This window comes from Terrapene carolina, unplaced genomic scaffold, assembly GCF_002925995.2.
Source record: "Terrapene carolina triunguis isolate 2854851 unplaced genomic scaffold, T_m_triunguis-2.0 Scaffold243, whole genome shotgun sequence".
Lineage (NCBI taxonomy): Eukaryota > Metazoa > Chordata > Testudines > Emydidae > Terrapene > Terrapene triunguis.
The window spans coordinates 109564-137370 of record NW_020664594.1 but is presented as its reverse complement, the minus strand read 5'-3'; the positions used below and the strand labels follow the sequence as shown (position 1 = coordinate 137370).

Sequence of the window (27807 nt, the reverse complement as noted above, 5' to 3'; positions counted from 1 at the left end):
AGAAGGGGTTGGCCACTGTGTGTGTGGTGGTGTGATTGGCAGCTGTGTGTGTATTGTGAGGAGTGGGGGTCAGCTTTCCTCGATCTGTGTGCGTGAATGGAGAAAGACAAGGGTATGCTCTGCTGACAAAATCACCAGGGTAGACACAGCTCTCTCAACAAAGGCATGCTTCCGGTGACATAGCTAAGGCTGGCTGGGGAGGAGATGTTCTACGCTGGCAGGTAGACTCCTTCTGTCCGCATATGCGGCGTCTACACTAGGGGTCTACACCAGCACAGCGATGTCAGCATAGGCTCTGTAGTGCAGACATTCTACCTTTTGAAGGTTTTCTTTGGAACTTTGAGTGCTAGAAACAACTTTTTTTGTAAATGAAAGCCTGGATTCTGACCTCATGGAGAGACTCCTGGAGCCAGGGCTCTAAGCATGTGCCTGTAGTGCCTGGGCATGTAGGAGTTTCCTGCTCTGTTGTCTTGTCATTGGCACGCAGTGGGGCTGCGTGCAGGGTGGCCCTGGATGTTGGCATGTGTGGGGGAGGGGGTGTCACTGTGGCTTGAATTGCTTGCACTATTATGTACTAGTCAGCATGTATTGTCTGTGTCACAGGTATTGTATGATGTGAGAGGGTTTCTGGAGAAGAACAGAGACACCTTTCGGGATGACATTTTAAACATGCTGAAGGACAGCAGGTAAGCAGCCCTTAATGCCCTGCAGGGGAGAATGGAGGCCAGGATGAGGAGAGTCTGTGGGACTAAATTGAGCAGAATTCACATGATAGCAGGGTCATGGAGAAGAAGAGTTACTTTATATGATTACCTAAGTTCCTATCTCTCTGTATATTGGCAGCAGGAGGGGGGGCTGGAGAAGAAGTCAGTTTTACTGCAAAGAAATTGATACAAAGAAACATGCATTGAGTATCAGCATCGCCTTTGTTATGGGATGGACTTTGCTTATTTCTTTCCATGAAGATTTTCTGTGCCAGAAAGGTGACACTTGGGAACTCCCAAGGGATCCTTTGACTCAGGGAGCTGCAGTACTTCACAGGCATAGCCATGCATGTACATACCATCCTCACCCTCACACTGCGGAGAGCGGGGAGGAAGAAGGGGCACGAAAGGAGATGCTGAATGAGTAGCCTGAGAGGGGGAGGAGGGAGAAGCCGACAGGACAATTTTACAGGAGCCGTAGTGGTGAAATCTATGCAACATTCATTTGCTATTTGCTTCTGGGGCTTTCAGATTCTTTATGCCACATTTGCTGCTCCAGTGGCCAGCACAGCCCCCAGCATGAGTTAGAGCAGTCTTAAGGTCCGCTCTAGTTTATGGCAGCTTCCCTACGGATGCCAATGGGCTACTCTGCAGCCTACAATACCAAAAATACAAACCGCTGTGGCCTCTTCCCATTGTGTCCCTGACCAATCCCATGGCGCTCCCCCATGCTGGGGGTTGCATGGGGCGGAGGGTGTAGGGCTAGCCATGGTGGTCCTGTGCCATCACTGTGCTGGGGGAATCCTCCAGGGTGCTGTTATATACCTTTACAGCCCCTTTAAACTGCTAGCAAGGCATAAAGAGCCATACTCAGAATTTTTCTGTCATCTCCCCATTGTCTGTTTTTTCTTGAGGTTCTTGGGCTTGGGAATCTGGATCGGAGAGCTCCAAACTGAGGACCTGCAATGGAGGGGGACTGGACTTGAGGACACAGGAGGCCTCAGTCCTATGTTCCTAGGACCTTCAGAGGTCACCTCATTGCCATCTGAGGTTCCTTCCAAGGGCTTTTGGATACAGGGAGCTCTTGCTATGAAATCATCTAGGGGTAAAGGCCCTAGTGCAGGGTCTCAGACACATGGACCATCAGCAGCTACAGGATCTCACTCCTTTGCTAGAAGGTGGGCTCGGATAGATGATATTACTTTAGGGATGTCACAGGGTGGCTGACCCCTTTAAATGAAGCAGGTCCAGCTCCCCTGTGCCAGTAGTGGTGTTCCCTGTTTGGCCAGTTAAGAGGGTGGGGCAGCACCTGGGGCTATCTATGATCAGGGACAATCTGAGAGGGAGAAGTCACAGAAGGCAGCTGTAGGAGGTTCTGGGGGAAAGGCTGAACTGCACACAGTATTCAAGGTGTGGACATACCATGGATTTATATAGAGGCATTATGATATTTATTGTTTTATTATCTATCCCTTTCCTAATGGTTCCTAACTTTCTGTTAGCTTTTTTGACTGCGGCTACACATTGAGTGGATGTTTTCAGAGAACGATCCACAATGACTCCAAGATCTCTTTCTTGAGTGGTAACAGCTAATTTAGACCCCATCATTTTTTATTTATAGTTGGGTTTATGTTTTCCAATGTGCATCACTTTGCATTCATCAACATTGAATTTCATCTGCCATTTTGTTGCCTAGTCACCCAGTATTGTGAGATCCCTTTGTAGCTCTTCACAGTCTGCTTTGGGCTTAACTATCTTGAGTAATTTTGTATCATCTGCAAACTTTGCCACCTCACTCTTTATCCCTTTTTCCAGATAATTTTTGAATATGTTGAACAGCACTGGTCTCAGTACAGATCCCTGGGGGACACCACTATTTACCTCTCTCCATTCTGAAAAATTGGCCGTTTATTCCTACCCTTTTTTCCCTGTCTTTTTAACCAGTTACTGGTCCATGAGAGGACCTTCCTTGTTATCATATGACTGCTTACTTTGATTAAGAGCCTTTTGTGAGGGATCTTGTCAAAGGCTTTCTGAAAGTCCAAGTACAATGTATCCACTGGATCACCCTTGTCCATGTTATAGACAAACTAAGAAACTTTCAGCCAGATGGAAAAGTAAAAACTGCTAGAAATAACAATAATAATAATTTGGAGATACCAGAGCCAATGAATGCCTCTGCATGAGAAAAGGAAAATCAGCAGAAAGATTGGGAACAGACTGCATATGTTTCAAGGCTTAGAGCCTTCTAGGGTAACATGCTTTCAATGATTCATCTCCAAGGGTGGGTATCTGTGAAGGCAATTACATGACGCGTGACTGGAATACGGTGTGGCTGTGCCATGAGAGAAAGGATGCAGCAATCTGGCTGGAACATGGGCTGCTGTTTGTGCAGTTCCTGCTTGGGGGTCTGTGTAGCAAGAGGGAGATGTGCTGCCTAAGCCAGAATGCAGAACGCTGTCTGTGTAACATCGTGCTTCGAGGTAGTAAGAGACCGGGAATGCAGCTCTGCAGCTGGAGTATGGGCTGCTGTCAGTGTTGCAGCAGTTTGAGGGTCTGTGCATCTAGAGCAGTGGTTCCCAAACTTTAACAACCTGTGAAGCCCTTTCACTGAAATGTCAAGTCTCGCAAACCCCCTCCTAAAAATGAATGTTTCCAGGGATTTTCTCCTTTACCTGAGTATAAATTATAAAAGCAGTGATCTTGGAAATATAAAATTTGTTTTTATGACATGCTTATTACACACTATTTATTAATTATTATTATTATTATTTATCATTACAGTATTTTTATTACATTATGAAAACAGCAACACTCTTTCAAAATCTCACTTTCGTACTTTGTATCACTTTGAATAAGCCTGTTATAAGACAAGGCTCCTATGTTTCATCAAGGAGCATCAGATGTGAAACAGCAGGAAGGTATTTAAGAAGCCAGCTCAAGTCATTCCTCCTACAGAAGCATTCAGGTCTTGAGCAGTCCTGGCAAACAACGCACGTTACAACAAAGCTTAAACTTGTTCTTTATAATAATTTTAAAAACAATACTAGCTGCCTATTTAATTTTAAAAACAGCAAAAAATATCCAGCTCCATTTCCATTTCTTATAAGGAGTCCTGACGTTTAAATCTCCTCAGTGTGATAGATATACTTGCTTTGATCTGCTTAGCTCTTGGAAGTCCAGGGGCTCCGGGCTGCTGGCCCCCTGCTGTCCGAGGTCCCTAGGGACAGCTCTGTCCACCATTAGGGATTTTTTTCCGAAGAACCCCCTGTAACATTTCGCGAACCCCCAGGGGTTCACAAACCCCAGTTTGGGAACCACTGATCTAGAGGGAGGGGATGCCCTGCTGAGCCCTGTGCTGCAGCCACATTGTTGTGTAGTGGTGTTTTGGGAAGGTATAAATAGGATGCCTGGCACAGGGGTAGAGTGGTAAATGAGCACACAAGCTCTGATTCTTTCATAGCTGACCCTAGGATCTGATGTCCTGTGTTTTCTGTGTCTGACCCTCCTCCTCACTGCCAGGCTGGACTTCATCTATGACCTCTTTGAAAGAGTCTCCAGCCGGAGCAGTGAAGAAACTCTGAAGATGGGAACCCAGAGGCGCAGACCAACCGTCAGCTCCCAGTTCAGGGTAAGGAATTCCCCAAGAAAGTGGGCGACTCTTCAGAGTGAAGAGGAGGAACTGGTGAGGGGTTGGCTGAATAAGAAGTTAAGTGAGGGGTGAAGAAAAGAGACAAGAGAATGAGTGATTCCTTCCATTTCTTTTCCAGCCCTGTAAACGTGCTGGGATGTTGCAGATAGATAAGACAATGTCTCTCTCCCATAGTTTACACTGTAATGTAAAACATGCAGTGAGGTGATAAATTGGGAATGGGGAGAGGATGAGGACTACAACAAGAATATGTCTTTGCTTTATTCAGCAATGTCTTGAGTGTCACAGTTTGTTTTTTCAAGTACTGATCCTATGCGGGAGAGAGGGGGCGGGAGTTTAAGCTAAGGATTGATACGTCTTGTGGAGGCAGTAGTTTCTACATGGGCACATAAGAATGGCCATACTGGGTCAGACCAATGGTCCATCTAGCCCAGTATCCTGTCTTGCAACAGTGGCTGGTGCCCCTGTCCCAGACACCTGTCCTTTCTGCGGCGTGAGGGAGACCCTGGCTCACGTTTACTTGGAGTGCGTGTAAACAGCCCCTACACCGGCTCCTCACAGATATTATGTTGCGTTTTTGGTTACACTTTTCCCCTCACCTTCTCATTTATGCACTCCCTATCCGTGGCCCCACAAAGTCACGGGACCTCCTGGTCAACTTCCTCTTGGCCCTGGCTAAACAGGCCATCTATAAAACCAGGGAGAGGAGGTTGGCCAATGGAGGTTCCTGTGACTGTGGGGCCTGTTTCCGATCCTCTGTCCATTCACGTATCCGGGCAGAGTTCCTCTGGGCGGCGTCCACTGGCTCCCTTGACACCTTTGAGGAGCAGTGGGTGCTGTCCGGGGTTCTCTGCTTGGTGTCCCCGTCAGGTTCCCTTCTTTTGACCCTTTGACCGCACTCCTGTCCCTGTTTTTACATTAGTTGTCCCCCGTTATCATTTGGGTTTTAGGCCCTGTGGGTCCTCCCCTTAGGCTGGGGGGGGATCCTTTAGCACTTCCTGGAACCCAATAAAAAAAAACAAAAAACCAGTGGCTGGTGCCAGGTGCTTCAGAGGCAATGAACAGAACAGGGAATCATCAAGTGATCTATCCCATGACCCACTTTACCAGCTTCTGGCAAACAGAGGCTAGGGACACTGCAGAGCATGGTTTTGCATCTCTGCCCATCCTGGTTAATAGCCATTGATGAACCTATCCTCCAGGAACTTACCTAGTTCTTTTTTGAACCCTGTAATAGTCTTGGCCTTCACAACATCCTCTGGTAAAGAGTTCCACAGGTTGATGGTGCAGTGTGTAAAGAAATACTTCCTTGTGTTTGCTTTAAAACTGCTGCCTGTTACTTTCATCGGGTGACCCCTTTTTCTTGTGTTATGTGAAGGGGTAAATAACACTTTTTCTCCACACCAGTCATGATTTTATAGACCTCTATTTTATCCCCCCCCTTAGTTGTCTCTTTTCCAAGCTGAATAGTCCCAGTGTTTTTAATCTCTCCTCATATGGAAGATGTTCCAAACCTGTAATAATTTTTCTTGCCCTTCTCTGTACCTTTTCCATTTCTAATATAATTTTTTTGAGATGGGGCAACCAGAAAGGTGTGGGCATACCATGGATGTATATAGCGGCATTATGATATTTGTCGTCTTATTATCTATCCCTTTCCTAATGTTTCCCAACATTCTGTTCGCTTTTTTGACTGTCGCTGCACATTGAGCGAATGTTTTCTGAGAACTATCCACAATGACTTTCTTGACTGGTATCAGTTAATTTAGACCCTATCATTTTGTATATATAGTTTGGATCTTGTTTTCCAATATGCATTACTTTGCATTTATCAACACTGAATTTCAGCTGCCGTTTTGTTGCCCAGTCACCCTGTTTTGTGAGATCCCTTTGTAACTCTTCGCGGTCTGGTTTGGATTTAACTACATTGAGTAATTTTGTATCATCTGCAAACTTTGCCACCTCACTCTTTACCCCTTTTTTCCAGATAATTTTTTAATATGTTGAACAGCACTGGTCCCAGTACAGACCCGTGGGGGATACCACTATTTACCTCTTCATTCTGAAAACTGACCTTTTATTCTTACCCTTTGTTTCCTGTGTTTTAACTATGAGAGGTCCTTCTCTCTTATTCCATAACTGAGTACTTTGTTTAAGAGCCTTTGGTGAGGGACCTTGTGAAAAGCTTTCTGAAAATCCAAGTACACTATATCCACTGGATTACCCTTGCCCATGTTCGTTGGCTCCCTCAAAGAATTCTAATACATTGGTGAGGCATGATTTCCCTTTACAAAAGCCGTGTAGACTTTTCCCCACAAATCCTGTTAATTTATATGTCTGATAATTCTGTTCTTTACTATAGTTTCAACCAATTTGCCTGGTACAGCAGTTAGGCTTGCTGACCTGTAATTGCCAGGATCCTCTCTGGAGCCTTTTTAAAATTTGTCATCACATTAGCTATCCTTTTGTCATCTGGTCCAGAAGCTGATTTAAGTGATAGGTTACATACCACAGTTAGTAGTTCTGCAATTTCATATTTGAGTTATTTCAGAGCTCTTGGGTGAATACCACCTGATCCTGGTGACTTATTACTGTTAATTTATCAATTTGTTCCAAGTTTCCTTGGCACGGTCATTTATTTCTAGCATGCGGGCTTGAACTCCTTTATTCTTTCCTCTCATATTTGCGCCGTTATCATAAGCTTGGCCTCTCATGTCAGCAATGTCTATTCCTAAGTTGTTTGCCTTTTCAAGAAACGCTTCCAATAAGCCCTCACCAGTTGTATCATGAACATTAAGAAAACCAACAAACGCTTCACGAATATTGACACCATCTTCACCGTTGCATTCAACAAAGCATAACACCACAGACATCTGTTCTTCATGTGACACGTCGGGAGTACAGTCCAAAATAACTGAATAATATTTTGCTTTTTTAAGCTGCGCTATGTTGGCCTCTTGAATGTTACTGGCAACAAGTTGAATCAGCTCGTTTTGGATCTGTGGACTGAGGTACTGAACATGTGTCTCTGCCTTCTTAATCCTCTGTAAAAGTTCGTTGAGGACAGTATCATACTTTGCAAGCAATTCAAACAGTCCCAAAAAGTTGCCATTCGAAGGATCGCCGAGCTTTTCATTACTTCCTCGAAATGCCAAGTTTCTTTCGGACAAGAAAATAACGACATCAACCATGCGTTTGACAACATTTCTCCAGAAATCTCTTTCTTTCAGAAAAGCCTGCAATTTGAGTTGGTCAATAGATGTATGGTTTACTATGCCTGACCGAAGGTCAAACCATTTCACCATACAGTCTTGATGACCTTTGCCTGTTTCATGCTGCTGAAGTCTTTTTGACAGTGCTTTCCAAGCAGATGTTCCACGACGTAGCGGTATGTCGCCAGTGCCAAATAATTTACAACAAAAACAAAAAATGGCATCTTTCTGAACTGAGTACATTAACCATGAATGTCTTATTTTCTCGCCATTTGCCATGGTTCGATAGAAATGAGTACTTGTGAACCTCCGTCTTTCCTCATTAAATGGAAATTCATGACTTTCATTCTGCTGCGGTGGGCCACGTGCAACAATGTCACACACTTGCCTGTCCGATATTATAGACGGCCAATCTCCTGGATCATCAGTCAGTGGTTCAGCTTCAGATACTTCTTTCCCGGCAGCAGCTGGAATATCTGTCACAGTTTGTTTGGTAGAACAACTGGCTTCACCTTCTGCCTCACTTGAAGCACTTCTGGATACTTCTGGATATGATTCGTCGCTGCTAGCGCTGTCCGTTTCATGTGCCTGTACCTGTACGTTGGATTGCAGCACAAAATACGTTGATAACTTTGGAATTTTCTCAAGTTCCTTCTCGGCATCTTTTGCTGCCTTTCGTTTACTAGCTCCGCTCTTATACGTTCTCTTAGACATCACAAAGCATGCTTCTGCGTTGGAAACTAATCGTTTCAAACGATAAAAAATTAAACAACTAAATTAATAACATTTATCCGCCGACCGCCATTATGAACACAAATACACATTCTTTGAATGGGTCCAACTAAAATTCGAAACTGACCGACAGACAACTGATGTAGCCAATAGCATTATGATATATCATAATAACTTCACGGTTTTGTCAGTAAAACCGACATGGATTGTGCAATAGCGTCAATAAATGTCACTTACCTAGTTATACCTTACATTTTTTTTGCCACTTTTAGGGGCCCCCTTCCTTGCGGGGTCCCCTCCGGTCGGAGGGTATGGAGGGCACTCGCTACGCCTCTGGTCCAACACAATTGCTCTTTTACTTGATCTGTATTTTCTTGTGCTTTATATCATTATTTAGAAAACAATGAATGTCCTAACCACAGTGGTGATTGCTTGCCCACCCTTCCCTTACCAGTTCTTGGGGGGCTATCTGGGCTCAGGGAAGTAGCCCCTTGCCTCATGCAGACCCCTATATGCTGGGTTGCTTCTCCCTCATGCACACTTCCTCCCTGGCTTCTGTGATCTTTCTCTCTTATTTCCAAAGCTTCTTGTTCTGGGGTGGCCCTCTCTCCAGTTCCCCGTGTGACTCCTTATTTAATCCTGAGGATGGTCTCCTGTCAGTCTTTCTTCTGTGTTTGGTAACTTTTAATTGCTTCAGACTTTCCCCCTTCCTTCACAAAAGACATGTTTTTCAGGCTGGTAAGACTTGGGGGATAAACAGGCAATAGGCATTCATGGTACAGCAGTTTCCATAGTAACAGTTCATAATAACTTTGCAGTAGCAACCAGAATTCATAAGTTGTATAGCCAGAGCCCCGATATCATCACACAGGGTTCTCCATTCTCTTCCCCCACCATGCCAGGGACTCTGCATATCCCATTTTCCCCCTTCCTCCCCATACCAAGGTCTCCCATCCCTTCCAGCAGGAGCTCTGTATGTGCCCCTATTCTGCCTTCCTCCCCATGTCAGGGCCCTGTGTGCCCCCCATTTCCTCTCATGCCCGCCCCTTCTCCCCCATGCCACGATTCCCCATTTTCCTCCCATGCAGGGGTCTCTGCATCCCCATGCTCTTCCATTTCCCCATGCCTGCCATACCAGCATCTCCCATTTCTTCTTCGAGTGCTAGCACATCCTTTCCAGTGTAGGTGTGTGCACACCCCGAGCACAGTTACCGGAAATTTTCCTACAGTGGTATCGGTCAGGTTGGCTCTGGCACCCTCTGGTGCCGTGTGCTCATAGCGCTGGTATAAAGGGCCCTCCCAACCTTGAACCCCCTCAGTTCCTTCTTACTGCCCATGATGGTCACTGGAGCTGCTCTCTTTGCTTCAGGAAACTTTCCCAGTGGTATTCGCTGTTTTTTTGTAGTGTGTATCATTGTATATAGTTTAGTCAGTTTTAGTCTATTAGGGTTGGGTCTTTTCTCCTTCAGTTGGTGAAGTTCATCCGTTCCCTGGTGCCAGGGCATGCCTCGTTCACTAGGCTTCAGGCCCTGTGCCTCCTGCAGCATGTCAGTGCCCCTGAGCGACCTGCACTCGAGTTGTCTCAAGTGCTTGGGAGAGACTCACAGGAAGGACCGCTGCCAGATCTGTAAGGGCTTCAAATCTCGCACAAAAAAGGACCAAGAGGCGAGATTAAAAGTCCTTCTTATGAAGGCAGCTTTGGGACCTGCTTCAGAGCCGAGTTGCTCAGACTCGGCACTGAGTACCTCGGTGATGGTGCAGAGTGCTCCTCCCACTGTATGAGTCTTGGCATCATTCCCCATCCCTCGTGCCTAAGAAGAAGCACAAGAGGCAGCTAGACGAGAGGGGTCAATTCCTGGCGCCAAAGTCGGCCAGGCCTGGGGACAGGGATAAAGTGAGACCTGTATCAGGCCACTCTTCTACTTTGGCACCGCAACAGCTGATACCAGTGACTCAGGAGCCTACACAGGTCCTGCTAACTCCTGCCCCTTGGTACTGTCTTCAGGCAGGCAGCCTGTTACCAGTATGTTTACAGTGCTGTCAACTCTGGAGGCGTTTGCAGCAGTCAGGGACCTGCTCTCATTGCTGCTGTCTATATCTCCAGCGGTGCAGGAATTGGTGCTACTGGTATCATCGGCCAGGGAACCATCTTCTCCCAGCCTCTGCCTGGAATCACGACCGTGGTACCATCCAGGGGAAAACCCTCCATGCTAGCCTCGGTGCAGGCTTCACTATCACTGCACTGATCTCCGGCACTGATGGGGTCCACACCTCCCTAGTCGCCTTGCCAGGACTCTGTCTTCGGAGTCAGAAGTAGGGTCATACTCTGTTTGCAGCCACCTGCACTACTCCCCGAGGCACTCCTACCCCACCAAACCAAACACAAGCGTATCACGGAGTGCTTGCCCTCTGGTCCTTGGAGGCTGGTGCCATTGCAATGGCCCTCTGGAACCTGTGGGGTTTCCCCCCAGCCCAGGGTCCCCTCTCAAGGCACTCCTATTTGGTGGCCTCCGAGAGTAGAGCACCACCAGTGGCTCGATGGGAGACTCCTGATCCAGACTCCGGTACCGAGCATCAAGAGGAGGGCCCATGGGTCTCGGCCGATACGGAAGGAGGGGTGGAGGGCCCTCAGTCGATGCTGGCTTCCTCCTCCCCAGAGCAGATGGTATTGGCAGCTGGCATGTCTCCTTCCTAAGATGACCACAAGGCTCTCCAGGACTTGTTAAAGCAGGTGGCATCAAATTTGGGCATCCAGGCAGAGGTGGTCAAGGAGTCTTCTCATAGCCTGCTGGACATTTTGACACCAGCGGGCCCCTCGAGGGTGGCCCTGCCACTCAGTGAGGCTATCATGGACTCGGTTACGATTCTGTGGCAGACCCCTGTTTCCCTTCCCCCTATATCAAAGCGTACGGAGCAGAAGTATTATGTGCCAGCCCAAGGTTACGAGTTCTTATACTCACATCTCCCTCCAGGGTCCCTGGTAGCATTGGCCACCAACGAAAGAGATTGCCAAGGGCAATTGGGGGCAACGCCTAAGGCAAAAGACTCCAAAAAGTTGGATTTATTTTGCAGAAAGGTCTACTCTACTGGAGGGTTGCAACTTAGGATGGCAAACCAGCAGGCACTGCTGGGTTGCTATGTTTTAATATGTGGGATGGCACGCACAAGTTTAAGGATCTGCTCCCTCAAGAAGCCAGGCAGGAAGTCTCCTCGCTGGTTGATGCAGGGAAAACCATAGCGGCCCTTGACATGACTGATTCTGTGGCCAGATCCATGGCCTTCGTGGTAACCATGCACCGGAGCTCTTGTTTACAGTCTTCTGGTCTTCCTCAGAGGTCCAGCAAACCCTCCAGTATCACCCCTTTGAAGGATCCTCATTCTTCTCAGAGAAGATCAGTGCTAAGCTCCACAAGCTTAAGGATTCCAGGACAATCATGAAGTCCCTAGGGTTATGTACCCCAGCGGCTTCTAGGAATCATTACAGGCCCCAGCAGTGTGCCCAGTACTTTGCTTTTGCCAGCTTCTGCCTTGGGACTGACGCATGCTGCTCTCAGGCACTCAGGGAGCTTGAAGCTCCCCTTTTGACACGATGCTCAAGGTCCCTATCCCAGTATCCCTTATATCAGATGCAGTTGCACCTCTGTTTTTGGACCATCTGTCCCACTTCATCATTATCACCTCGGACCACTGGGTGCTGTGCACAGTGGAAGTGGGATACACTAGTCTCCAGTTTGTTTCTACTCCCCTTTCCTCTTCGGGGACCCTTTTTACAAGCGATTCTTGGACCAATAAGCCCAATCCCTTCTTCGGATGGGAGCCATGGAAGAGGTTCCACAAAACTTGAGAGGAAAGGGGTTCTACTCCCATTTTCCCTACCTTAAGGGCGAGCAATGGGAGGAGGGGGCAGAGAGGAGCAAACGGGGGCACTGGGCCTCTGGGGGAAGAGGTGACCATGGTCCCAGTAAGTTCCCTCAAGACCCACCTGGTTACAGCAGTGTAGAGCTGCCGGAGACTTCTGGGCCACTTGGCATCATGCACTTACGTCGTGCAACACGCAAGGATGCACCTCAGACCTCGTCAAGGATGGCTGGCCGTGGTGTACTCAGCTACCTGTCACCATCTGGACTCAGTTCTCACCATACCTTTTTGAGTCCTTGCTTCCCTGGATTGGTGGCTGGACCATCGCACGGTTCATGCAGGAATACCCTTTTTGCGGCCCAAAACTTCAACGTCCCCAGTTTCAGATGCGACGGCACTGGGCTGCGGAGCCCATTTAGGGCCCCTCAGGACTCAAGGCCTCTGGTCACTAGAAAAGCTCTCTCTTCATATCAACGTCAGAGAGCTCAGGGCAGTCATCCAAGCCTGCCAGGCGTTCCTGCCTCATACTGCAAACCAGGACATATGGATTCTCATGGATAACACAACAGCCGTTTTTACATCAATAGGCAGGGTGGGGCATGTTCTTCCCTGCTGTGCAGGGAAGCAAGCTATCTGTGGGAATTCTGCATCGTGCATTCAATCCACCTCAAGCCTTCTCACCACCCGGGAGCACAGAACCAGCTGGTGGATCGCCTCAGCAGGTCTTTCTTCACTGACCACAAGTGGTCTCTTTGGCCGGGCATCACAAAGAACATTTTCCAATGGTGGGGGACTCCTCAGATAAATCTGTTTGCTACCCAAATCAACAGGATATGTGACCAGTTCTGCTCCCTACAAAAGCAGAGCCCAGGGTCTCTCATGGACTCTTTTCTGCTACCGTGGATAGATTACCTGTATTACGCCTTTTCTCCTATCCTGCTAATGCACAAGGTTCTGATTAAGATCAAGCGGGACTGGGACTTGGGTCATTCTCATAGCCCCGGCCTGGCCCAGGCAACATTGGTTCACCACCCTATTAGGCCTCTCAGTGGAGGCCCCGCTCCCGCTTCCTTTATATCCAGACCTGATCTCTCGGGACCACAGTTGGTTGCTCCATCTGAACCTCAGCTCTCTTCATCTGACAGCCTGCAAGCTTCGTGGCTGAATTCTGAAGAGCAGGCTTGCTCGGAACAGGTTTGTCAGGTCCTGCTAGGTAGTAGGAAGCCCTCCATCAGAGCTACTTACTTTGCAAAATGGAAGCGTTTCTCCCATCTTCCCAGCGTGGAGTTCCACCCCCAAGTTCTTCATTGCAGGTTATATTGGAATACTTGTTGCTTCTGAAACAGCAAGGCTTGGCTGTTTCTTCCATCAAGGCTGACGTTGCAGTGATGTTGGCCTCCCATCCCCCGGTCGACAATCAGTCCATCTTCCATCATGAGATGGTTATCTGTTTCCTTAAAGGCCTAGAGAGGATATACCCCCCAGGTTAGAGATCCCATTCCTCTCTGGGACCTAAACTGCGTCTTATCAAAGCTTATGGGTCCCATTCAAGCCACTGGCAATGTATTCGTTAACTCACCTCTCCCGGAAGGTGGCCTTTTTAGTGGCCATCCCTTTGGCTAGAAGAATTTTGGAGATTTGTGCCCTCACATTGGAGCCCCTGTATATGATTTTCTTTAAGGATAAGGTGCAGTTGTGTCCGCACCCTGTTTTCCTCCTGAAAGTGGTTTCACCGTTCCATTGCAGTCACCTGGTCATTGGCACACATGTTCTTGGCACACTACGCCATCACCCAACAGGCCAGGGATGATGCCATCTTTGGCTGAGCGGTTTTGCAGTCGGCATGTCCATGAACTCCAAGCCCACCTCCTATACAACTGCTTGGGAGTCACCTACATTAGAGTAGACATGATCAAGAATTTGAAGAAGAAAAAATGATTATTAACCTTCCATAACTGTTCTTCGAGATGTGTTGCATATGTCCATTCCAAGACCCTCCCTGTCGGAGTTAGCCGAAAAGAAGGAACTGGGGTGGGGGGGGGGCAGGGTCAGCAAGGCCCTTTATATTGGCACTTTGAGCACACGGTACCTGAGGGCACCAGAGCCAACCTGACAGATACCACTAGGGAAAAGTTTCTAGTGACTGTGCTCGGGCTGTGCACACACCTACATTGGAATGGACATGTGCAACGGATCTTGAAGAACAACAGTTACGGGAGGTTAGTAACTGTTTTTTCCCCTCCCACCAGAGGTTCTGTGTGCACCCTCATTGCCCCTCCTCCTTCTTTCTTCTTTTTTTTCTCGTTTAGGGTGCCAGTGTTTTAAACTGTATTGGGAGGACTGGTAATTATAAAATGGGGGTATTGTTGTGTTGGAAGATGTTAATGGCCACCATCAACTGGTTCTTTGCTCTCTACTTACCTTGCTGATTGAAGCTGCTGCTTCTGGTAACTGGGTGCTAGGTGCTCTGTGTCTCCCTTATTTCCCCCTTTTGGTTTTTCCAATTTTCACCAAAATCAGTAGGGTTCTGTTCATTGATGCCTAAAATATTTCCTGAAATTTTGGAATCAATTGGTTGAAATGTTGAAAAGTTACCACATTACAGACAAAAAAATGCCGTTAAGTGTAAGGCCTTGCAAGGTTAGTCAATAACAGCAGGTAAACATTTTTCACTGACATGTGATTTTTAAATTTTTTATTAAACTGACTATGTGACTTCAAGGAGAAGCATGGCGGAAGAGAGGGTGGAGTCAAGGCGAGAGTTTAGGAATAGGGGGCTGCTTAAGAGTCCCCTGTACTCAGACAGGAGCCCAGAGACCCCCAGGCCCTGCTGGAATGACTGCTTTTCTAGTTTTATCTTGGTGTTTTCAGGACTCTCTCCATTCCCTGATGGCCACACTCAGCACTTCCAATCCATTCTTCATTCGCTGCATCAAACCAAACACGGAAAAGGTGAGTCCCACCCCTCGGGGGGAGGGAGGAGGGACATCTTCCTGAGCCCATGATGAGGATATGGGGAGAGAAATTCTGCCTCTTGCCCCTCTCTTGTGAGTTTTTTTTAAACTGAAGAAAAATGCATCCCACCCTTCGTATTGGCACGGCGTGTAAGAACTGTTCCCACCGTTCTTTGTGCTAACACAGCTCGGAAGCAGGACCCTGTGCATCGCCTGCAGTGGGACAAAGGTGGCGAGTGATTCCTGTTTGTTTTGGGAGTGGGAATCTGCTCTGGGATTTGGGGCATGTGTAGTAGACTAAGGGGGTTGCACACTTCATAGCTTCCGTAGGCCAAGTGCATTGCACACATCAGGGGCTCCTTGAATATTCCATTTCCTCCCTCCCCATGTCCCTCCCCCTCTATTTCACGGACTCCCTGGGACTGCCCTCATCCCCTCCCTCATGCCAGGGACTCTAGTGTGTTCCTGGTTCCCCCATTGTCACCCTTATGCCAGGAGCTGTGTGTGCACTCCCATTGCCTCCCATACCAAGGTCCTCCATTTTGCCACCATGCCAGGTTTTCTGTATGTCCCTGCTACCCCTTCCTTCCGTTCCAGGGTCCCCCATTCTCTCCTCTTGCCAGAGATTTGTATGATCCCTAATTTCTCCCCCTGCCAAGGGTTCTGTGTGCCTTCCATTTCTCCCATCTCCAGACCAGGGTTCCCGTTGTCGCTCTCCACCCCCACCATTATTATCTCTCTTCTCTCTGTCTGGGAGAGAAGTCATTCTAGGTGTCAGCATATTAAAAGTGGGAGGATGGGCAGAGGTGGGTTTTATTATGCTGGAAGGTGTTAATTTGTGTCATCTGCCATTTCTTTGATCTATAGATAATTGCAGAGGTGCTTGAAGTTGTGGCTCTGCTAAACAAATGTCAAGGGTTCTTTGTGTCCCCCATTTCCCACTTCTGTTTTTTTTAACTATCCCAAAATCAAAGGCCTTGCAAGCTGGGCCAGTAAACTTCTCATTCACCTGTGACTTGTACAGCAGCACCCCTGAATGGGGATTTCTCTGCAGCATGTTGCACTGTGGCCATGCTCCAGGGTATCAGCTAGATTTGCTTTCACATTGCAATGATCTTTGTGCCTCTTTCTAATTTCCTGGACTCAGAAAATCCATCAGTGTTGATTCCTTGTCTCTTAGAGATGGGGGTAGCGAGAGAACAGACCAGTTTCTCCAGGTCTGGAGCCCCACATAGGAAGTGGGGGCGGGAGGGGGAGAGAAGGAGACAAACCTGTCGAAATGGGCCTTTTCCAAAGAGGGCCTTGTTGCAGGAAAAGTCCCCCTGCAGAGCTCTTTCCTGAAACAGAGAGGAGGATAAAGCTTCGTTCCATTAACAGGGCAGGAGTGAAGATGCTTCAGATTAGCTCTCTGGAAAGTTTCACCTTGACACTCAGAAAAGTGGCAGCAAGGAGGAGTCTTGACCAGACTAGATGGAGAACTTGGAGAAGGGCAGAATCTCTGTGTTGTGATGTCCATCAGTCAGTGTCCTAGAGATAGTGTTTCTCTTTAGGAGCAGGGCCTGTTGCAAGCTCCTGCCCCAGGATAGAAGCTCCTTCCTGCCTTTTAGCTCCGTTCTTTCAGGGATTCATTGGGCTCTCATTTGGATTCTCACTCATCCAGTTGAGCTGTGAAGGCAGCAGGCATGTCTGCAGTTTTGCCTCTGGGCTGCTGGACACTACTGTTACATTTGATGAGCAGGAAGCCAGGTGCCCTCTCTCTTGCTGATCCCCCAGCTGCATCAGAGCCCACAGTTGAGAACAGTGTAATTTTCTGCATGAATGGGCTGCAGTGGGAGTGGAGGGAGCAGTGGCTCAGCACAGTTCATTGCCCACTTCCCTGCTAGACTCTGAGCTATGGAAGATGTTGCAGTTTGCTCTTGATATGGGTGCACCCAGCTCCCTCCTACCTCTGTTCCAGTGCTGAGTGTCTTTTTGTGGCAGCTGCTTGCCATTTGTGTCAAACTGACCCATCTTTCAGCTGGGGCCCTTAACATTCAGGGTTAACTTCCCAGGGAGCTGTGGGTATGTGTCTGTGTGCCTCTTACAACGTTCAGATAAAGAGACACCATGCCAGCAAGCAAAGGGTTAAGTCTGGTATTACTACTTGCTTAGATGTCTCTCTTTCTCTTGGTTGGTTTCTGATCTTGGTCTTCTAGGCACCAAACCTCTTTAACCCGGATGTAGTTCTAAACCAGCTCCGGTACTCTGGGATGCTGGAGACAGTGAAAATTCGAAGAGCAGGCTTCCCCATACGGCGTCTCTTCCCGGATTTCCTCAGCAGGTAATGGGTAACATGGAGGTGGGTGGTGATATGTTCCTTTTCTCTATAATTTTAGTCACTGGCACTGTTCCCAAATTTTGGATGTCTTTTGTGTTGTCTCCATGTCAACCATATTATGGGGGTAGCTGCAAGTCGGAGGTGAAAGTTTCTGGACTGGAGGTCAGTCCAACCGCAGTTGGATAAAGAACATGAAAAAGAGAAGTTCCCAGATGGGCAGATAAGACAACCTTGTGGGAGGATGAATGGGAAGAGGAAGGTTTTGAAGCATGTTAGAAATGGAGAGGATAGTATCATACATACTTTTATGTCAAGAGATTGTGTTTGGTTCTCAGGTACAAGATGCTCATGAAGAATCTGAGTGTCCCAGACAACACCAAGGCTGTGTGTGCACATTTCCTACAGACATATGACAGCACCAGGAAAGAGTGGCAGCTGGGTAAAAACAAGGTATTACCTCAGTGTAGAAAAAGGTCCATTGGGTGAGGGGAAGGAAGTAATTCCTGATGCAAGAGAGTTTAATTGAAAGGTGATATACAGAGGAGCACTCCAATAAACAGCAGGTGGAAGTAAACTAATGGCACTGAGTAGTCGTACCACTGAAGGTCACTGACTGAGCTATGCTGCTGACCTGTAATGTCTCAAATGCTTCCCGAATTATATATTTGGAGATAGATTAGATGAGACCCAACAGCCCTTTTCTTTCTCCCATTGGACAGCACAGGATTGTTCCCTACTGTACGTTTACTATTGCTTAGTCAAGTCTAGTTTTAAAGGACCCAAGCAGAACTAGCTTTGGATTTTTGGATGGACCTGCAAAACAATACTTTGCTCCCTTCTCGTGTCCAGTCTAACTAACTCCTGCCCGCTGTGATCATGTCACTATGTACAGAGCCAACTCAAGGATTTTGAGGTGGGTTAGTGAGGTGCTGCTTTGGTGTATATAAAAAATGTGTGGAGGAGGTCAGCTGGATCTTCAGGTTTGCATCAATCTCCTGCTACAGGAGCTTAGCTGCTGGAGTCTATGTAGTCATCAACATTTTTCAGGGAAATCTATCCATATGCTGAGCCTCCAACTCCGACAGAGGTTTGTTTCTGTTTTGGTGAATCTTAGCTCTTCTGTCTTGTCTTGGTGCTGATGTCTTCCAGGCACCGAGAGAGCTGGAAATAGTGCTGTTTGCATTAGATGTAAAGGAGAGAGAGCTGGGTGCTCTCTATGGGTTGTTGCCAACAATAATTATGTTGTCTGTCTGTCTGTCTTCCTAGCAGCTCCTCAAAGAAGTGGACTAGAATGTTGGAGCGGGTGGTTCCCTGTGGAACTCCACCTGTGAGGGATCTGATTGGAGAAGAGGGTTATCAATAACATGGCTCTGGGTATAGTCTGAGTGGAAAGATTGGAGACACCTCAGCATATTCCCACTAAACTCTGATACATCTTTAAGTCAGGACAGCATGGCCGTATGGTACTTTTCCATTCATAGAATCATAGAATATCAGGGTTGGAAGGGACCTCAGGAGGTCATCTAGTCCAACCCCCTGCTCAAAGCAGGACCAATCCCCAACTAAATCATCCCAGCCAGGGCTTTGTCAAGCCTGACCTTAAAAACCTCTAAGGAAGGAGATTCCACCACCTCCCTAGGTAACCCATTCCAGTGCTTCACCACCCTCCTAGTGAAAAAGTTTTTCCTAATATCCAACCTAAACCTCCCCCACTGCAACTTGAGACCATTACTCCTTGTTCTGTCATCTGCTACCACTAAGAACAGTCTAGATCCATCCTCTTTGGAACCCCCTTTCAGGTAGTTGAAAGCAGCTATCAAATCCCCCCTCATTCTTCTCTTCTGCAGACTAAATAATCCCAGTTCCCTCAGCCTCTCCTCATAAGTCATGTGCTCCAGCCCCCTAATCATTTTTGTTGCCCTCTGCTGGACTCTTTCCAATTTTTCCACATCCTTCTTGTAGTGTGGGGCTCAAAACTGGACACAGTACTCCAGATGAGGCCTCACCAATGTCGAATAGAGGGGAATGATCACGTCCCTCGATCTGCTAGCAGTGCCCCTACTTATATAGCCCAAAATGCAGTTAGCCTTCTTGGCAACAAGGGCACACTGTTGACTCATATCCAGCTTCTTGTCCACTGTAACCCTTAGGTCCTTTTCTGCAGAACTGCTGCCTAGCCATTCAGTCCCTAGTCTGTAGCAGTGCATGGGATTCTTCAGTCCTAAGTGCAGGACTCTGCACTTGTCCTTGTTGAACCTCATCAGATTTCTTTTGGCCCAATCCTCTAATATATCTAGGTCCCTCTGTATCCTATCCCTACCCTCCAGTGTATCTACCACTCCTCCCAGTTTAGTGTCATCTGCAAACTTGCTGAGGGTGCAGTCCACGCCATCCTCCAGATCATTAATGAAGATATGGAACAAAACCAGCCCCAGGACCGACCCTTGGGGCACTCTGCTTGATACTGGCTGCCAACTAGACGTGGAGCCATTGATCACTACCCATTGAGCCCGACGATCTAGCCAGCTTTCTATCCACCTTACAGTCCATTCATCCAGCCCATACTTCTTTAACTTGGCGGCAAGAATACTGTGGGAGACCGTATCAAAAGCTTTGCTAAAGTCAAGGAATAACACATCCACTGCTTTCCCCACATCCACAGAGCCAGTTATCTCCTCATAGAAGGCAATTAGGTTAGTCAGGCACGACTTGCCATTGGTGAATCCATGCTGACTGTTCCTGATCATTCACAGAATCACAGAATATCAGGGTTGGAAGGGACCTCACGAGATCATCTAATCCAACCCCCTGCTCAAAGCAGGACCAATCCCCAGACAGATTTTTGCCCCAGATCCCTAAATGGCCCCCTCAAGGATTGAACTCACAACCTGGGGTTTAACAGGCCAATACTGAAACCACTGAGCTATCCCTCCCCCTCTCCTGTGCGGCACGGAGAGAACGAGGAGGGGAAACGGCTCCTCTGCCGGCGGGCTCCGTGCACGCGAGATAGCGGGAGCCAGGTTTCCCAATGACTGGATCATGATGAACATACTTTAGGGACTTGCCATAGTATGGCTGCTTCTCGATCTACTCGTGTTACAAGATCAACAGTGGGGTTAAATGGTTTGGATGAAAACTTTTGTGGTCAAACCTTAAGAAACCGTAGTATCGCTCATCCAGAAGAATTATCTCCTCGTTCTCAAGTACGATCAAGATCACCAAAGAAGAGACTAGAGTCTGTGCAAACTCAAAAAGGAAGTAATAGTGGAAGAACTACTGACTTGAAACAGCAAAATGCTCGGGAATCATGGGTGAGCCCTAGAAAGAGAGGACTGTCTACTTCTGAAAAAGATAATGTTGAGAAACAAATTGTGGAAAACTGTGAGAAAAGACAAGCAGAATCTGTATCATTGAAGCACAAGATCATCAAACGGTGCCACCAGCTATGTTTTGCTTCTGTGTCCTGGTCTGAAGCTTGAATAGAAAAAAATCCAGGATTTTGGTAGTGTCTAGGTGCACCTAAGGGTCTTCTCATTTTTCTTGCTCAGGAAGTTAGATAGTGGGTGGTAGGTCATTAGGTTAGTTGCTTTGAGCAGTGGTTGGAGTATAACAACCATGGTTGGAAGGATTCGATTTTTATCAGTAAATGTTGATAATCGTCAATTTTACTGTAAGCACACAAACTGATGAAAAAATCTTTCCATAGATGATGATTAAAATGTGCAGATAGGCAAAGTAAGAAAAATGCTGCTTGAAAGCTTATTAGAGTTTGATTTATGGAGGTATAGAAGGGAACAGCTTATTCAAGAAGGACAGGCAGGGGGGAAAGAGAGGAGGTGTTGCCTTGTATCTCAAAGATGTATACACTTGCACTGAGCTTGAGATAGAAGTGGGAGGCAGACCTGTTGAAAGCCTCTGGGTAAAGATAAAAGGGTGATCTACTATAGACCACCTAACCAGGAAGCAGAGGTGGATGAGTTTAAAAAAAAAACTAACAAAATCATCCAAAGGACAAGATTTGGTGGTGATGGGGGACTTCAACTTCCCAGACATCTGTTGGGAAAATAACACAGCAGGGCACAGATTATCCAGCAAGTTCTTGGAATGCATTGGAGACAACTTTTTATTACAGAAGGTGGAGAAAGTGACTAGGGGAGAGGCTGTTCTAGATTTGATTGTGACAAATAGGGAGGAACTGGTTGAGAATTTGAAAGTGGAAGGCAGCTTGGGTGAAATTGATCATGAAATGGGAGAGTTCATTCTAAGGAATGGTAGGAAGGAAAACAGCAGAATAAAGGAAATTGGACTTCAAGAAGGCAGACTTTAGCAAACTCAGGCAATTGGTAGGTAAGATCCTGTGGGAAGCAAGTCTAAGGAAAAAAGAGTTGGCAGTTTTTTAAAGAGCTATTATTAAGGGCTCAAGAACAAAATATTTTTTTAAATGGTGGAGACTAAAGCATGTTTGCATTGTGAGAAGAAAGAACCAGAGGAGAATGAGAAGTTAAGGAGCTGTGTAAGGGCGGGGATGAGCGTGAACATGAGGGAGATGGGGAGGTGGGATGGGAGGCAAGTGGAGGGGTTGGAGAAAGAGACAATAGAAGAAACTCTTGCATCTGTGACCAGTGAGAAGGAAAAGAGAGTTGCAGGAGGGGAAGGCAGGAGGGAAGGCAAGCGAAGGGGGTGGTAAGGACAGGTTGTTATATTTTGTCAATTTCTCTTGAAAGAAATCAGTGAGATAGGAGGAGGCTGGAAGGTTTGAGGAGTGAGTCAAAGGAAGTGAAAAGGTGGCTGAGGTTGCATGTGTGAAATTCAATTAAATTGAAGAAGCAGAGTTGTTTAGCTAGGAAGATGGCAGAACTGAAGGAGGAGAGAACGAATGTGTAGTGGAGGAAGTTGGCCTGGTCACGGAATTTTCACCAGAGATGCATTGTGGCGCGAGAGCAGGAGTGGAGGAAGTGGATGATCAGGGTGATCCAGGGCTGGGGGTTGGCAGGGTGGACCTTGTGATGGGGAGAGGGGCAAAAAAGTCAGTAGTGGAGGAGAGTGAAGCATGGAGAGACTCAACAACTATCTCAATGGAAGACAGGGCCGGTGTGAAGAGGGCTGAGACTGGACAAGAAGTCCTCAGAACTGATGGACTGAAGTTGTGGAAAGGTGAAGTGACAGGGTCTGAGGGAGGGGTCTGAGGGGCAATGTTGAAAGAGACTAGGTGATGGCTGGAGAGAGGGAATTTAGCAACAGAGAGATCAGAGAGAGAGCAGTGCTTGGTGAAGACCAAGTCAAGTAAATGACCCTTGTGATGAGTGGGAGAGTTGAAGCAGGGCTGCAGGTCGAACGAATAGGTCAGAGTGAGGAAACACGCAGCTAAGGGGTCAGATGCATTATCAGCATAGATTGAAGCTTGAAGTGACAGGGGAAGAGTGTGGGGGAGTGTGAGTTCGTTCCACCCTCCCTGAGCAAAATAATAAGCATGCAGTTTTACCAGTATGACTGCGTCTATGCTAGGGTCTTTTATCAGAACATCGCTGTGTCCACCAGCAATCACACCTCTTCACACCACTGATCGACATTGCTAGGCCAGCTGAAGTTTGTAGTGTTGACATTGCTGGACAGAAGGTGGAATCCTAGTCTGGACAAGGCAGTCTTCACATTAGCAAGTCGAGGTAAACACTAAGTGGGAGCCTAAGGGTTTACATGACCTGCTAACGTACGTTATACCTACAAACTGCCTTGTCTTCACCAGGAGGTTGCTTCATGTTGGCTAACACAAGTTAAAAACGTACCTTTTTTCCTAGTTTCAGAGTAGCAGCCGTGTTAGTCTGTATCCGCAAAAAGAACAGGAGTACTTGTGGCACCTTAGAGACTAACAAATTTATTAGAGCATAAGCTTGATGCATCCGAAGAAGTGGATTGTAGCCCACGAAAGCTTATGCTCTAATAAATTTGTTAGTCTCTAAGGTGCCACAAGTACTCCTGTTCTTTTTTCCTAGTGAAGACTTGATTTATTTTCTGTCTTTTGAGTGAAAGTGAAGTGAACAGGATGGGGATCAGTTGCCCTGGAGAGAGAACAGTGGCCCCATGTGTACCCTCTGTACCAGTTACACTAACTATGAAGGCAGAAGTATTACCTCATGCCGAGAGTCACCCAGTTAGAACTAAACGATGACTCTTTTAGGGGGAGAGGGGGTTTGAGGGGAGAGCATGGCATGGAAGGATGTAACCTAGGAAGGAGTTTGGGGGGCAGAAGGGAGGGGGTGACATGGAGAAGGGGGAATACTTCCTGCAAAATGAATTGGAGGATAATCTTATCCCTAGTGATTGTTTGGAAGAGGAAGGAAAAGACTCTGAATTAATATAGTGGATTGTGTAGGTCAGGAAAGGAAATGAGGAAGGGAGGGCAGGATGGGCTTTGTGTTTCTCATTAATACTAGTGCAGCTGTCCTGCTGGCAATAGCCAAGCTTTTGTTTATAAGAGGAGACTCAGGCTCTGTCCTGATGTATGCTAGAGGTTAGGGCCTGGCAGAGTGAAACAGACAGAATGTTAGCAACAGTTTGTTCTTCTTCGAGTGCTTGTTCATGTCTGTTCCATGTAGGTGTGTGGGCGCCCACATGTACGGTAGCCGAAGATTTTTCCCTTAGCAGTATCCATAGGGCCGGCTCTGGTGCCCCCTGGAGCCCCGCGCTCATGTGCCGGTATATGGGGCGCCACTGGCCCCGCACCCTGTCAGTTCCTTCTGACCACCAGTGACAGTGGCTGGAACACTGCTTGCTCTTGCAAGTGCCCTTAGCTTCTCAGACCATGAGTTTTGTTTACTATAACTAGTTCCTTAGTGTTAAGTGCTAAGTGTTTGAGCGTTAGTTAGTTAGAGTCCCAGGGATGGGGCATGCCCCACTGCCTGGGGTTTAAGCTGTGTGCCACCTGCTCGAAACCGATGCCAGTTAGTGAGCCACACACAAGCTCTCTCAGGTGCCTGGGTGAGGCACGTGTAAAGGGAAGGTGCCAAATCTGTAAAAATTTTAGGCCCCGTACCTGAAAGGATAGGGACATACACCTGAAGGCATTTCTAATGGAAACTGCCCTGTGCCCGGCGTCGGAACCATACAACTTGGCGCCCAGCACGTCCACGTCAGTGCGGAGCACATCATCGGCACTGGGACGGTCCCGGCACCAATCCACCTCGCCGGCCAGAAAGCAGCACAAGAAGATGTGTCCAGTTAGGAGCGGCTCTCCAACGCTGAGTGAAGCAATTGATCCAAGACCTGCGCAGGGCCACTCACCACCTCCAAAGCTGTCCTCCGGTGCGGGTTTGCCACCCAGCGTATCCAGCCCCGATACTCACCACCGACTCCAGGGAGCGATCGGGACTCTATGCACTTCTTAGTGCCATCAATGCTTGAGACCTTCCAGGCTGCGAAGGACCTAATGGCGCTTCCCGGGCCACTTGCAGCCAGAGACTTATATAAGGCCCTTGCGGACCCACCAGAGTGGCCCACTCCATGGGAAAGCCTGTGCTGACAGCACCCCCGCTGTCACCAGCGCAGTTCCACTTGCCATGTTGCCACTCACCCCTTGATTTAAGTCAGCCATGTTTGCGGAGCCGCTCGCCTGCAAGTCAAAGATTGCTGGCACGATGCTTGTCGATGTCCTGGCACTGGTCAATATCCCGGCGCCGATTGATGTCCCAGCACCACTCATCATCGAGGCACTGGTCACCACCCTGGCACCTGTCGACGTCCCAGTACCGTTCGAGGTCCAGACATCCCCGATCGTGATCTCGTTCACAGCACCGTGGGCGATTGCCTTCTCCAGACATGCGCACTTAGGCCTGGTCTACACTAACCCCCCAAGTCGAAATAAGGTACGCAACTTCAGCTACGTGAATAACGTAGCTGAAGTCGACATACCTTACTTCGAACTTACCGCGCTTCAGACGCGGTCCACACGGGGCAGGCAGGCTCCCCCGTCGACTCCGCGGTACTCCTCTCGTTGAGATGGAGTACCGCAGTCGACGGCGAGCACTTCCTGGTTCGATTTATCGCGTCCAGACCAAACACGATAAATCGAACCCGGAAGTTCGATCCCCAGCCGCCGAACTAGCGGCTAAGTATAGACCAGCCCTTAGTCATCGGCTCCGGCACACTCTCGAGACCGTGGACAGAGAGGAGTACTTGGGATCAGGGAGTGACCAGGGCTCCTACCATCACCAGCATCGGTGCCCTGACTATGGGCCAGTTTTCTCTGCGGGCCCATGGCCACGTGCCCAGTGACCCCAGCAGTGGCAAATCTGGAATCCTTGGGGGCTTCCCACGGTACCCAGGGCCCAATCGTACCAGGCACTCTCGTCGGGGTCTGAGGCCCAAACCAGAGCAGGGGCCCAGCAGGCACCGGTAACAGAACTGCATCAAGAAGAGGACACTGAGACCCCAGCTGCCTCAGAGCAAATGGCTCCTGAGCCTGAGGAGGAGCCATCTGTGCAGCCTGTTGCCACATCCTCTTCCTCGTCCCTGGACAATGCGGTGGCGGGGACTGCCAGTGTATCCCTTGATGATTTCCGAGCCCATCAGGAGCTGCTCAAGCAAGTAGCCTCCAATTTGGGACTCAAAATTGAGGAGTTTAAGTAGTAGTCGGACGATCTCCTTGACATTCTAGGTGCCTCTGCTCCTTCAAAGGTGGCCCGTCCTCCTTGGCCCAACAGCAGGCAACCGTCCGCTGCTCCAGTGGGCAGAGGCAGGCGTTTTGAGGTTGCCCCCAAGGGCAACACACCAGATTTGTCTCTGGATCCAACCCCTGCTTTGTTTTTGGATCGGCTAGCCAGCTTCCTACCATCATTGGCGCCATATCACGTTGGAACATTGGGTGCTCAACACCATCGAGTCCAGTTACACCCTTCAGTTTTCCTGTACCTCACCCTCCTTTCCCGTCCCTTTCAGGGACCCTTCTCATGAGCAGCTCCCTATCCAGAAGGTAGAATCTCCACTATGGCTGGGGGTCGTGGAGGAGTTTCCTCTGCATATGAGACGGAAGGGCTTCTATTCCCGGTACTTCCTAATACCAAAAGCCAAGGGGGGCCTATCACCCATTCTCGATCTGTCTCTCCTCCACAAGTATCTCAAGAAGTTGAAGTTTCGCATGGTCTCCCTAGCCTCCATCATTCCCTCTTTGGATCCAGGAGACTGGTATGCCGCCCTCGACTTGAAGGACGCCTACTTCCACAGTTCCATTTTCCATGGCCATAGGCACTTCCTTCGCTTCATAGTAAGTGAGTGCCACTTCCAGTTTATGGTGCTTCCCTTCAGTCTTGCGACAGTGCCAAAGACCTTCACAAAATGCAAAGATGTCAAGGGATGCAAATTTACCCATCTCGATGACTGAGCCAACAGAGGCAGCTCCTGGGAACAGGCCCACAGCAGTCTCGAGCTGGTACAAAACACTTGTCAGAACCGGGGGCTGATCATAAATGAGCAGAAATCTGCCCTGGTTCCAGTGCAGTCAATAGAGTTTATAAGAGCGGTCCTGGACTCTACCCTAGTCAGAGCTTTCCTGCCAGAGTCCCGTTTTCAGACCATGTCATATCTCATCAGTTGGGTAAGGGCATATTTCCTCACCACTGCTCGAGTCTGCCTCAAACTATTGGACCATATGGTAGCGTGTACATACATGGTCAGACACGTGAGACTTCGCCTTCGACCGCTGTAGGCCTGGCTGGTGACAGTCTACAAACCCATCAGACACAGGCTAGATCATCTGGTGACGATCCCATCACAGGTCCTGGCATCCCTCATCTGGTGGACAGACCCTGGCTATATGCTGGATGGAATTCCCTTCATGACTTTGCCTCCTTCGGCGACCCTGATTTTTGATGCCTCTGATCAAGGTTGGGGAGCTTACCGAGGCAGCTTCAGTATGCAAGGCCTCAGGTCGCAAAGCGATTGTCACCAGCACATAAACGTCAAAGAGCTCAAGGCCATATGTCTAGCCTGCCAGGCTTGACTTCCATACCTACAGGGCGAGGTGGTTCGCATTCTTATGGACAATGCCACACCGATGGTCTCCATCAACAAACAAAGTGGCGCTCACTCATCATCCCTATGTCAGGAGGCTATCCAGTTTTGGGATCTTTGTGTACAGCACAACGTCCTCCCAGTAGCTTCACACCTCCCAGGAGTCAACAACTCATTAGTAGATCTCCTCAGCAGGTCCTTCCCATCTCACCACAAGTGGTCCCTTCACCTGGAAGTGTCCGATATGATTTTCCAAAGGTGGGGGTGTCCCCAGATAGATCTGTTTGCGTCCAAGCTGAACAAGAAGTGCTGGGAGTTCTGCTCAATCCAAGGGTCCGAGGAGGGCTCCCTGTCTGATGCCTTTCTTCTCCAGTGG

General features: G+C 48.2%; 1 protein-coding gene across 1 annotated transcript in view; it reads left to right on the top strand.

The window, feature by feature from the left end:
* LOC112111072 (unconventional myosin-X-like) overlaps positions 1–27807 on the top strand; it is a 214155-nt gene that overhangs the window by 79544 nt on the left and 106804 nt on the right. Inside the window, exons 15-19 of the mRNA XM_026657427.1 lie at positions 604–686; positions 4227–4335; positions 15030–15110; positions 17308–17432; positions 17765–17879. Coding sequence (XP_026513212.1) covers positions 604–686; positions 4227–4335; positions 15030–15110; positions 17308–17432; positions 17765–17879 — 513 coding nt within the window. The remainder of the gene's footprint in view (positions 1–603; positions 687–4226; positions 4336–15029; positions 15111–17307; positions 17433–17764; positions 17880–27807) is intronic.